The sequence below is a fragment of the Lepidochelys kempii genome, chromosome 9, assembly GCF_965140265.1.
Source record: "Lepidochelys kempii isolate rLepKem1 chromosome 9, rLepKem1.hap2, whole genome shotgun sequence".
NCBI lineage: Eukaryota > Metazoa > Chordata > Testudines > Cheloniidae > Lepidochelys > Lepidochelys kempii.
The window spans coordinates 265597-278270 of record NC_133264.1 but is presented as its reverse complement, the minus strand read 5'-3'; the positions used below and the strand labels follow the sequence as shown (position 1 = coordinate 278270).

The following is a 12674-nucleotide window of genomic DNA, read 5'->3' as shown; positions in this document are numbered from 1 at the left end:
TAAGGATAAGTGCAGGGTCCTGCACTTAGGATGGAAGAATCCAATGCACCGCTACAGACTAGGGACCGAATGGCTAGGCAGCAGTTCTGTGGAAAAGGACCTAGGGGTGACAGTGGACGAGAAGCTGGATATGAGTCAGCAGTGTGCCCTTGTTGCCAAGAAGGCCAATGGCATTTTGGGATGTATAAGTAGGGGCATAGCGAGCAGATGGAGGGACGTGATCGTTCCCCTCTATTCAACATTGGTGAGGCCTCATCTGGAGTACTGTGTCCAGTTTTGGGCCCCACACTACAAGAAGGATGTGGATAAATTGGAGAGAGTCCAGCGAAGGGCAACAAAAATTATTAGGGGTCTAGAACACATGACTTATGAGGAGAGGCTGAGGGAGCTGGGATTGTTTAGCCTGCAGAAGAGAAGAATGAGGGGGGATTTGATAGCTGCTTTCAACTACCTGAAAGGGGGTTTGAAAGAGGATGGCTCTAGACTGTTCTCAATGGTAGCAGATGACAGAACGAGGAGTAATGGTCTCAAGTTGCAGTGGGGGAGGTTTAGATTGGATATTAGGAAAAACTTTTTCACTAAGAGGGTGGTGAAACACTGGAATGCGTTACCTAGGGAGGTGGTAGAATCTCCTTCCTTATAGGTTTTTAAGGTCAGGCTTGACAAAGCCCTGGCTGGGATGATTTAACTGGGAATTGGTCCTGCTTCAAGCAGGGGGTTGGACTAGATGAGCTTCAGGGGTCCCTTCCAACCCTGATATTCTATGATTCTATGAAAAGCAGGACCAATCCCCAATTAAATCATCCCAGCCAGGGCTTTGTCAAGCCTGACCTTAAAAACTTCTAAGGAAGGAGATTCCACCACCTCCCTAGGCAACGCATTCCAGTGTTTCACCACCCTCCTAGTGAAAAAGTTTTTCCTAATATCCAACCTAAACCTCCCCCACTGCAACTTGAGACCATTAGTCCTTGTCCTGTCCTCTTCTACCACTGAGAGTTGTCTAGAACCATCCTCTCTGGAACCACCTCTCAGGTAGTTGAAAGCAGCTATCAAATCCCCCCTCATTCTTCCCTCTACAGACTAAACAATCCCAATTCCCTCAGCCTTTCCTCATAAGTCATGTGTTCCAGACCCCTAATAATTTTTGTTGCCCTTCGCTGGACTCTCTCCAATTTATCCACATCCTTCTTGTAGTGTGGGGCCCAAAACTGGACACAGTACTCCAGATGAGGCCTCACGAATGTCGAATAGAGGGGAACAATCACGTCCCTCCATCTGCTCGCTATGCCCCTACTTATACATCCCAAAATGCCATTGGCCTTCTTGGCAACAAGGGCACACTGCTGACTCATATCCAGCTTCTCGTCCACTGTCACCCCTAGGTCCTTTTCCGCAGAACTGCTGCCTAGCCATTCGGTCCCTAGTCTGTAGCTGTGCATTGGGTTCTTCCATCCTAAGTGCAGGACCCTGCACTTATCCTTATTGAACCTCATCAGATTTCTTTTGGCCCAATCCTCCAATTTATCTAGGTCCTTCTGTATCCTATCCCTCCCCTCCAGCGTATCAACCACTCCTCCCAGTTTAGTATCATCTGCAAATTTGCTGAGAGTGCAATCCACACCATCCTCCAGATCATTTATGAAGATATTGAACAAAACCGGCCCCAGGACCGACCCCTGGGGCACTCCACTTGACACCGGCTGCCAACTAGACATGGAGCCATTGATCACTACCCGTTGAGCCCGACAATCTAGCCAACTTTCTACCCACCTTATAGTGCATTCATCCAGCCCGTACTTCTTTAACTTGCTGACAAGAATACTGTGGGAGACCGTGTCAAAAGCTTTGCTAAAGTCAAGAAACAATACATCCACTGCTTTCCCTTCATCCACAGAACCAGTAATCTCATCATAGAAGGCGATTAGATTAGTCAGGCATGACGTTCCCTTGGTGAATCCATGCTGACTGTTCCTGATCACTTTCCTCTCATGTAAGTGCTTCAGGATTGATTCTTTGAGGACCTGCTCCATGATTTTTCCGGGGACTGAAGTGAGGCTGACTGGCCTGTAGTTCCCAGGATCCTCCTTCTTCCCTTTTTTAAAGATTGGCACTACATTAGCCTTTTTCCAGTCATCCGGGACTTCCCCCGTTCGCCACGAGTTTTCAAAGATAATGGCCAATGGCTCTGCAATCACAGCCGCCAGTTCCTTTAGCACTCTCGGATGCAACTCGTCCGGCCCCATGGACTTGTGCACATCCAGCTTTTCTAAATAGTCCCTAACCACCTCTTTCTCCACGGAGGGCTGGCCATCTCTTCCCCATGTTGTGATGCCCAGCGCAGCAGTCTGGGAGCTGACCTTGTTCGTGAAGACAGAGGCAAAAAAAGCATTGAGTACATTAGCTTTTTCCACATCCTCTGTCACTGGGTTGCCTCCCTCATTCAGTAAGGGGCCCACACTTTCCTTGGTTTTCTTCTTGTTGCCAACATACCTGAAGAAACCCTTCTTGTTACTCTTGACATCTCTCGCTAGCTGCAGCTCCAGGTGCGATTTGGCCCTCCTGATTTCATTCCTACATGCCCGAGCAATATTTTTATACTCTTCCCTGGTCATATGTCCAACCTTCCACTTCTTGTAAGCTTCTTTTTTATGTTTAAGATCCGCTAGGATTTCACCGTTAAGCCAAGCTGGTCGCCTGCCATATTTACTATTCTTTCAACACATCGGGATGGTTTGTCCCTGTAACCTCAACAGGGATTCCTTGAAATACAGCCAGCTCTCCTGGACTCCTTTCCCCTTCATGTTAGTCCCCCAGGGGATCCTACCCATCCGTTCCCTGAGGGAGTCGAAGTCTGCTTTCCTGAAGTCCAGGGTCCGTATCCTGCTGCTTACCTTTCTTCCCTGTGTCAGGATCCTGAACTCAACCAACTCATGGTCACTGCCTCCCAGATTCCCATCCACTTTTGCTTCCCCTACTAATTCTTCCCGGTTTGTGAGCAGCAGGTCAAGAAAAGCTCTCCCCCTAGTTGGCTCCTCTAGCACTTGCACCAGGAAATTGTCCCCTACGCTTTCCAAAAACTTCCTGGATTGTCTATGCACCGCTGTATTGCTCTCCCAGCAGATATCAGGAAAATTAAAGTCACCCATGAGAACCAGGGCGTGCGATCTAGTAGCTTCTGCGAGCTTCCAAAAGAAAGCCTCCTCCACCTCATCCCCCTGGTCCGGTGGTCTATAGCAGACTCCCACCACTACATCGCTCTAGTTGCTCACACAGGAAGTTAAACCCATGTCTCACAAGTCCTAGACTAATTCCCTAATCCCAGGACTATCCTTGCTCTCAAAAACTCACTGATTTCTCTTTGACAGTTCTTTCTCTTATAAACTACAAAACAAATCCAATTTAGCAAAGACAAACTCAAGTGAAAAACTGTTTATAAATTCATAGAATATTAGGGTTGCAAGAGACCTCAGGAGGTCATCTAGTCCAATCCCCTGCTCAAAGGAGGACCAACACCAACTAAAGGTACAAGACTATATGCTGCAAAATCTATAAGGAGAATTATTATAAGCAGTGTTGATATTGATAGAAGAAAACTATCCAAGACACTTAAACCCATTAATTGTAAAGATGTTTTGTGTCTATGACTTCTCATGTTCAAGATGGTGATTTAACACCAAATGAATTTTAGTTTAAGTTATGGTTATGTATCTCCTATTATAAAAAGAGACTATAATTTTATTGAATTATTATTAATAATTTTATTAATTATGCCTAAAGGCTCTAATTAAATTGAGACCCCATTGTGCATATAGGAGACAGCCCCAAAGAGCTTTCATTCTAAATAGACAGGACACACAGTGTGAGGGGGGGAAGGTACATTGAAGGAAGAGATTTGCACAGGATCTCACAGTACATCAGTAACTAGCTGGGAATAGAACCCAGCCGTCCTAAATTGCAGTCCAGTGGTCTTTCCACTACACAATGCTGCTTCCGTAATGTTTAATTCCCCCTCCCCAGTATTTTGAACTGTATTACTTTGAACATGGACAGCTTTGAACAATTACAGGAATAACTGCTGTTTATAGGATTTTGTTCATTTTATTGCAGAACTACTTCTGCATCTGAATTAGGGTTGGAGAACTATTCAAATCTGTACATCATCCATACCATTTAAAAAAAACTACTGACCACTTCTAAGGATCATCAGAATAGTTTAGGAAACCATTTGTCTATCATTATTGTTGTATGCAGTGTTGTTGTAGCCATGTTGATTCCAGGATACTAAAGAGACAAGGTGTAACAGAAGTTGGTTCAATAAGATATTACCTCACCCACCTTGTATTTCTGATATCATTATGGTTAGCATATTGGTTGATTAGACTAATAGAAAGCTATTTCCTACTTTGGCTAACAAGGTCAATATGCTATAGAAAAAGCCTAGATCATTGAATTTTCTCTTGTAAAATATTCCATGCTGCCTGTTCATAGATTTTGAAATGATTTTTCTCCTATCTATAGTTACACTAAATATCTTGGTTATTCATGACTGTATTTTTGTAAAGATTAATATTATGAAAAAATTCTATAGAATTTTAATGAGATCACTAACATAGTGTTTAATGTGGTTGTTGAAGAAACATTGTGTTATAGGGGAAAAAAAGAAAAGCTTATGATTTCTACATTGAGGAAGAGCTCTTTATTTTTCTTATATTTCCCAGGGCAAATTTGATTTCCATTGTGATGAGGGAGGAGAGAAGTAAAAAAAAAAAAAAATTCAGCTCAGTGACTGTGCCAGCATATCATAGCTCTCCCACTGTAGACTTGCCTTAATCTTAAGTCACGTGGTGTTTTAGGCAAGGTGGACAGTGTTGCTGTGGAACGTTTCTTTTTATCAGAAAGGTTTTAGAAGTGATCTGCAGATACTGAAGTGCAAACTAGTCAACTGAAAGAAAAATTGCCTTGTTATGACTGGACATTTTATGCTGATAACATGTAAGTACAGCACTTCAGAAGATGTTGATAATGAAGAGGATCCTATTATTTTACTGTCTCTATTTGTAGGTAAAATCAAATGCATTTAGCACAGTTATATTAACACACAGTGCTGCTTAAGAACACAATCCGTTTATAGTAGGATTAGCATTGTGCATAATTATGTAAATGGAGTCTGGTTCTAATAAGAATTACAAGTGGATCAAGAATTTGTAGCAAAATTCCTAGATAGTTTTTTTTCTTGTCTTTTACATTATTATTTTCCCTCTTGAACGTCACTTTAGGAAATTTGTTTTATATATTGCTCACTTCTACTGCTGAATGCGTTATATGATTTGGAACACAATAACTCCACATAATACCTATCCAATGCTATTTTCATTTAAAAACTACCATTTATTTAAGAAGTGACTTCATGTTACTAAGACAGACCTTTTATTAGGTTTAAAAGATAATCTTTTGTTCAATAGTCTTTTAAACACAATAATAATATAATGTGAGGTTTTCTTTTGGTTATGGGGTAAAGTTTATGTGGATTAATTAAACTTTTTTTGTTAATGCAAAAAGTGATTTTTGTATTTAACATGGTTAATTGTTTTCTTTTGTTTTAAATAAAAACAGTTGTCTTTACAGCAAAATTCCACATACATTATAGTGAATTACTGTGCATTGAAACCACCCATGTAATCTGTATGTAAACTGAATATTTAGATGTATTTGGTTTTTTTTCTGAATTCTAGAATCCAAATTCTGGAATCCAAATTCTGTTAAATTGATGACATCACAATTAGTCAGAAAAGCATAAATATTTTTCTTATTGAAAGAATTTTTCATTATTTCTTTTTATATTTCAAAGAATGCCTATTAATACCAATGTGTGTAACATATAATTTTCATAGCACAAAACTACTAGTAATTAAAATAGCATTTTAGTTATTTTATTTAAAGAGGTTTACTTATATTTTAAAATTTGATAAAAATAAATCTCTCAACATCTTACCAAATAACTTAATTGCTGATATTTGGGGAAATAAATGGTTCTTTGATTTTTTTCCCCACGTTACAGAGTACAGTCGTTTTGAAGCTAAAATACATGACTTACGGGAGCAGATGATGAACAGTAGCATTAGCTCAGGATCAGGATCTCTGCGGACCAGCCAGAAGAGGTCCCTATATGTCAGGTAAGCATTTTCCTCCCCAAATTTCACACACATGCCTTTAAGCTTAAATACTTTTGTTTCTGAATTCAAGTGTGCATTCTAGTGTTCCATTTATTCATTAAATTGCACAAAATGCAGATGTACAAGGGCTTCAGTGAAAATTGATTTGCAGAAAATGAAATATACCTGCAAAAAAAAAGTAACCATATGTATCAAGCAAATTTGTTGTACTTTGCAAAACTATGGTAGTCTTCACCTTCTCAGCTGCCTATTGCGGGCGGGGGGGGGGGGGGAGTATAATTTCACTATTTACCTTACATATTGAGAATATTTTGAAAATACTGTTTTCCTTATGATGTTATGTGAATACAAACTCATTCAGAATCAGTTTTCGTGTAACATAGTTCCTTCAGCCTGATTCAATTATATCTTAAGTTTATATTTAGAAATCTTAATTCTCCATTAGTGGTTTCACAGTTGGTTGTATCATAATCATTTCCATAGCAATCAGGAGAAGAAGCCAATGCACTGAAGGTAGTAAGCTATTTTACAAGCACTAATATCTTCAGTAAATTTGTACACATGGAACAGGAAGCACAAAAAATGCAAAAAGAAAATAGAACCATGAAAAGAGTTTCAAATTATTAGGAAATGTGTGGGTTTTTTGCTGAAATGCAGATTCTTAATATGCAACTGTGAACTGTCATAGCAGCTTACCATACACAGTGACATTCAAATTATAGACTTTGGTTACAAAAGCATGTGCTAAAAACAAATCAGACTTTATTTGACCTGTTCATTTTGTAAAGGGTGATATATCAATATTAGACTAGTACAGCAAATTTCTGGTTGCCCAGGGTAATTTTACTTAAAACAGGTGAATAAAATATAGCCAGTTTTTCATTATTATCAATAACGGTTATGAAGGATAGGCAAGTACATTTTGTGTTTGTACTAACAAAATTTCATGATTCTTTTGCAAGGCTGAACTGCTACAACATTAGATAATTAAGGCTAACTGACAAAACATTAGTGTTATTCTAACTGCTGCTTTTTTGTTTTCTGGTATTGTATCTACCCATTGCCCAGCCGTTCCTTCTGTCTAGTTCATCCTCCCAATTCTTCACTAAATTGTTCTCTCTTTATCCAATCAGACTTTTTTGAGAAAATAGTTCTTTTAGAGCAGTGGTTCTTAACCAGGCGTACGTGTACTCCTGGGGGTACGCAGCGGTCTTCCAGAGGGTACATCAACTCATCTAGATAGTTTCCTAGTTTTACAAGAGGCTACATAAAAAGCGCTAGCAAAGTCTGTACAAACCAAAAATTCATACAATGATTTGTTTATGCTGTTCTGTATACTATACACTGAAATGTAAGTACAATATTTATATTCCAATTCATTTATTTTATAGTTGTATGGTAAAAGTGAGGAAGTAAGCAATTTTTCTGTAGTAGTGTGCTGTGACACTTTTGTATTTTATGTCTGATTTTGTAAGCAAATACTTTTTAACTGAGGTAAAACTTGGGGGGTGCACAAGACAAAACAGACTCCTGGAAGGGGTACAGTAATCTGGAAAGGCTGAGAGCCACTGTTTTAGAGGGTATGTTAAATTTGTTTATGAAATTCAGGCTTTAAATGTAAAATTGGATGGAGCTACATAAAGTACTAAGACTAGTAAGCAGAGCTGAGTTAACAGACAAGGTAGGGTTTGGGATGAAGAATGAGGTTTTCTAAATCTTTGATTCCAGAACAGCTGTGTCCCTAAATTGTCTCAGAAAAGGTACCTTAATAAAAGAAAATCTTACACAAGTCCAAATTCACTACGACCAATTGTTTTGACAATTGACTTGGATTTATAAGTTCAGAATAATAAAGAAATATGTAACTGAAAATTCCAAGATGTCTTTTACTTCCACCATGTTTGAGAAAATAAATCCTCTTTCTCAGGCTTTGGAGCAGCATGAGAGCCCGTTCACAGCAATAGTGCCATTTATGCTCTGTTACTCTTTGATGGGGGGAAAATCTCTGATGACTCCATGCAGTCTTGGGTCTATCAACCCTTCCAGATCTCATATCTCTGCTTCATCAGTGCTGCTGATGAAGTCTTTGCAGAGTACATCTCCGTGGTACCCAGGAAATGAGGACCTTCTGCAAGGACTCCTACCACCCTTCTTTCCTTTCATAGAATCATAGAATATCAGGGTTGGAAGGGACCCCTGAAGGTCATCTAGTCCAACCCCCTGCTCGAAGCAGGACCAATTCCCAGTTAAATCATCCCAGCCAGGGCTTTGTCAAGCCTGACCTTAAAAACCTCTAAGGAAGGAGATTCTACCACCTCCCTAGGTAATGCATTCCAGTGTTTCACCACCCTCTTAGTGAAAAAGTTTTTCCTAATATCCAATCTAAACCTCCCCCACTGCAACTTGAGACCATTACTCCTTGTTCTGTCATCTGCTACCATTGAGAACAGTCTAGAGCCATCCTCTTTGGAACCCCCTTTCAGGTAGTTGAAAGCAGCTATCAAATCCCCCCTCATTCTTCTCTTCTGCAGGCTAAACAATCCCAGCTCCCTCAGCCTCTCCTCATAAGTCATGTGTTCTAGACCCCTAATAATTTTTGTTGCCCTTCGCTGGACTCTCTTCAATTTATCCACATCCTTCTTGTAGTGTGGGGCCCAAAACTGGACACAGTACTCCAGATGAGGCCTCACCAATGTCGAATAGAGGGGAACGATCACGTCCCTCCATCTGCTCGCTATGCCCCTACTTATACATCCCAAAATGCCATTGGCCTTCTTGGCAACAAGGGCACACTGCTGACTCATATCCAGCTTCTCGTCCACTGTCACCCCTAGGTCCTTTTCCGCAGAACTGCTGCCTAGCCATTCGGTCCCTAGTCTGTAGCGGTGCATTGGATTCTTCCGTCCTAAGTGCAGGACCCTGCACTTATCCTTATTGAACCTCATCAGATTTCTTTTGGCCCAATCCTCCAATTTGTCTAGGTCCTTCTATATCCTATCCCTCCCCTCCAGCGTATCTACCACTCCTCCCAGTTTAGTATCATCCGCAAATTTGCTGAGAGTGCACTCCACACCATCCTCCAGATCATTTATGAAGATATTGAACAAAACCGGCCCCAGGACCAACCCTTGGGGCACTCCACTTGATACCGGCTGCCAACTAGACATGGAGCCATTGATCACTACCCGTTGAGCCCGACAATCTAGCCAGCTTTCTACCCACCTTATAGTGCATTCATCCAGCCCATACTTCCTTAACTTGCTGATAAGAATACTGTGGGAGACCGTGTCAAAAGCTTTGCTAAAGTCAAGAAACAATACATCCACTGCTTTCCCTTCATCCACAGAACCAGTAATCTCATCATAAAAGGCGATTAGATTAGTCAGGCATGACATTCCCTTGGTGAATCCATGCTTTCCCACTGTCTTGCAGCAGAGCGACACTGTTTGTTTCCCATGTCTTCAAAACCCCTCTCTATTTATAGGTTGCTAGATATTATGGCCAATGGGGACTGCTACGATCATATAGTCTGACCTGCATAGCACAGGCCATATAGGACTTTCCTAAATTAATTACTGTTTGAACTAAAGGATGTATTTTGAAAAACATCCAGTTTTGAAAATAGTTAATTTATCCTCTCTCAAAAATCTGCAAGTTATTTCTAGTCTGAATATGTCTAGGTTCAACTTCCAGACATTGGATCCTATTATACCTTTGTCAGATAGACTGAAGAACCCCTCATTATAAAATTTCTTTTCCCCATGTAGATACTTATACATCTGTTCAAGTCTGATCAAGTCACCCTCAACCTTATCTTCATTAAACTAAACAGATTGAGGTCCTCTCGTCTTTCACAGCAAGGCATGTTTTCCAATACTTTAATCATTCTCATGGCTCTCCAGTTTATCAACATCAATTCTGAATTGTGGACACTGGAACTGAATACATTATTCCAGTAGCAGTCACACCAATGCCAAATACAGAGGTAATATAACCTCTCCCTACTTCTACTTCAGATTCCCCTGTTTATACATCCAAGGATCACCTTTATACCAGTATAACTGCATCCACACTAGAATCTGTACTAATACAACTACGAAATATTTCAGAGTAGCAGCCATGTTAGACTGTATCCGCAAAAAGAAAAGGAGTACTTGTGGCACCTTAGAGACTAACAAATTTATTTGAGAATAAGCTTTCGTGAGCTACAGCTCACTTCATCGGATGCATTCAGTGGAAAATACAGTAGGGGGATTTTATATACACAGAGAACATGAAACAATGGGTGTTACCATACACACTGTAACAAGAGTGATCAGGTAAGGTGAGCTATTACCAGCAGGAGAGAAAAAAACCTTTTGTAGTGATAATCAAGGTGGGCCATTTCCAGCAGTTAACAAGAACAGTAGGGGGGGGAATAAACATGGGGAAATAGTTTTACTTTGTGTAATGACCCATCCACTCCCAGTCTTTATTCAAGCCTAAGTTAATGATGTCCAGTTTGGAAATTAATTCCAATTCAGCAGTCTCTCGTTGGAGTCTGTTTTTGAAGTTTTTTTGTTGTCCATCTTCTTTGGAGCCCCCCTTCAGGTATTTGAAGGCTGCTATCAAATCCCCCCTCACTCTTCTTTTCTGCTGACTAAATTACCCTAGTTCCCTCAGCCTTTCCTTGTAAGTCATGTGCCCCAGCCCCTTAATCATTTCCATTGTTTTTTTGTTGTAATATTGCGACTTTTAGGTCTGTAATTGAGTGACCAAAGAGATTGAAGTGTTCTCCACTGTATTCATCTTCCACTTTGCAAATTCGAGTAGCGAATTACACGGCACTCTTAGCAAAATATGACCACTAAAATTATTCTAAAGTAATGCAATTTATTGATAATGTGTCAGAAGACAAAACAACAACCATTCAAAGCGGTGGTGTCTGAGGGCCAATTGATCTCCCACACAGCACTTCAGGCCACCCTCAATGCTGCGGATGCAGCCACCAGATCCATGGCCGTAACCATGAGGCATGTCACATGACGTACTTCTTCCTCCTTTCCCAAGGAGATACAGAGAATTGTCGAAGATCTTCCCTTCGATGGGGACAAGCTCTTCACCTCTGTGACCAATGAGGTCCTCCATTCCATGAAATAATCACATGCTACACTCAGATATTTGGGCATCCAGCCACCTGCCACAAAAAAAGAGGCAGTACAGATATCAGCCATACCAACAGCCACTCTACCATGCTATTGTGCAAAATCAACATTTCAGACAATATGATACGCAGCAACAACAATGCCATAGACCCAGAACCCAACAACATCACCCTCCACAATCAACGGCGACCCATCCTCCTACCTCAAACAAACAAATTTGAAGTCTTGGTCGAGGGTATAGAAAACCTCCCACCCTTTGCAGTGTTGATTTGAACCATCCATTTCTTTGAACACCGTCTGCACCCATTCCTTGCCAAGTGGGAAGCCATCACTATGGAAAGATGTGTCCTGGAAATTATCAGATCGGGTTATGCCATCCCCTTGCTCTCCGTACGCCCCACCCACCCTCCTACCCAGTCCCTCTTCAGGGACCCCTCTCATGAACGGTTGCTCAGTCAAGAGGTACAACACCTCATACAACTAGGAGTGATAGAGCGGGTGCCAGCCCAAAACAGAGGGAAAGGGTTTTACTCGCAGTACTTCTTGACAGAAAAGAAAAACAGTGGATGGCGCCCTATCCTCAACCTTCAACGTCTAAACAACTTAGTCAAGAAACAGAAATTCCGGATAGTTACTCTATCAACGATAATTCCGACACTGGAGCAGGGAGATGGGTTTTCAACCGTCGACCTCCAAGACTTATACTGTGACAGATTTTCGTTACCAATCTGCCTGGGACGTCAGGTGATCAGGCTGATGCCGCAGGATCGTTTGGGGAGGAGGTACGGAACACATAGAATCATAGAATCATAGAATATCAGGGTTGGAAGGGACCCCAGAAGGTCATCTAGTCCAACCCCCTGCTCAAAGCAGGACCAATTCCCAGTTAAATCATCCCAGCCAGGGCTTTGTCAAGCCTGACCTTAAAAACCTCTAAGGAAGGAGATTCTACCACCTCCCTAGGTAACGCATTCCAGTGTTTCACCACCCTCTTAGTGAAAAAGTTTTTCCTAATATCCAATCTAAACCTCCCCCACTGCAACTTGAGACCATTACTCCTCGTTCTGTCATCTGCTACCATTGAGAACAGTCTAGAGCCATCCTCTTTGGAACCCCCTTTCAGGTAGTTGAAAGCAGCTATCAAATCCCCCCTCATTCTTCTCTTCTGCAGGCTAAACAATCCCAGCTCCCTCAGCCTCTCCTCATAACTCATGTGTTCCAGTCCCCTAATCATTTTTGTTGCCCTTCGCTGGACTCTCTCCAATTTATCCACATCCTTCTTGAAGTGTGGGGCCCAAAACTGGACACAGTACTCCAGATGAGGCCTCACCAATGTCGAATAGAGGGGAACGATCAC

General features: G+C 41.3%; 1 protein-coding gene across 43 annotated transcripts in view; it reads left to right on the top strand.

Moving 5' to 3' along the window:
* DLG1 (discs large MAGUK scaffold protein 1) overlaps window positions 1–12674 on the top strand; it is a 441602-nt gene that overhangs the window by 345710 nt on the left and 83218 nt on the right. For 42 of the 43 annotated variants that reach the window (XM_073358919.1, XM_073358923.1, XM_073358918.1 and 39 more), the window contains one exon: window positions 6059–6173. In XM_073358919.1, coding sequence (XP_073215020.1) covers window positions 6059–6173 — 115 coding nt within the window. Of the gene's footprint in view, window positions 1–4833; window positions 4993–6058; window positions 6174–12674 lie in introns of those variants that run through there. The other variant, XM_073358960.1, reaches the window with a different exon arrangement.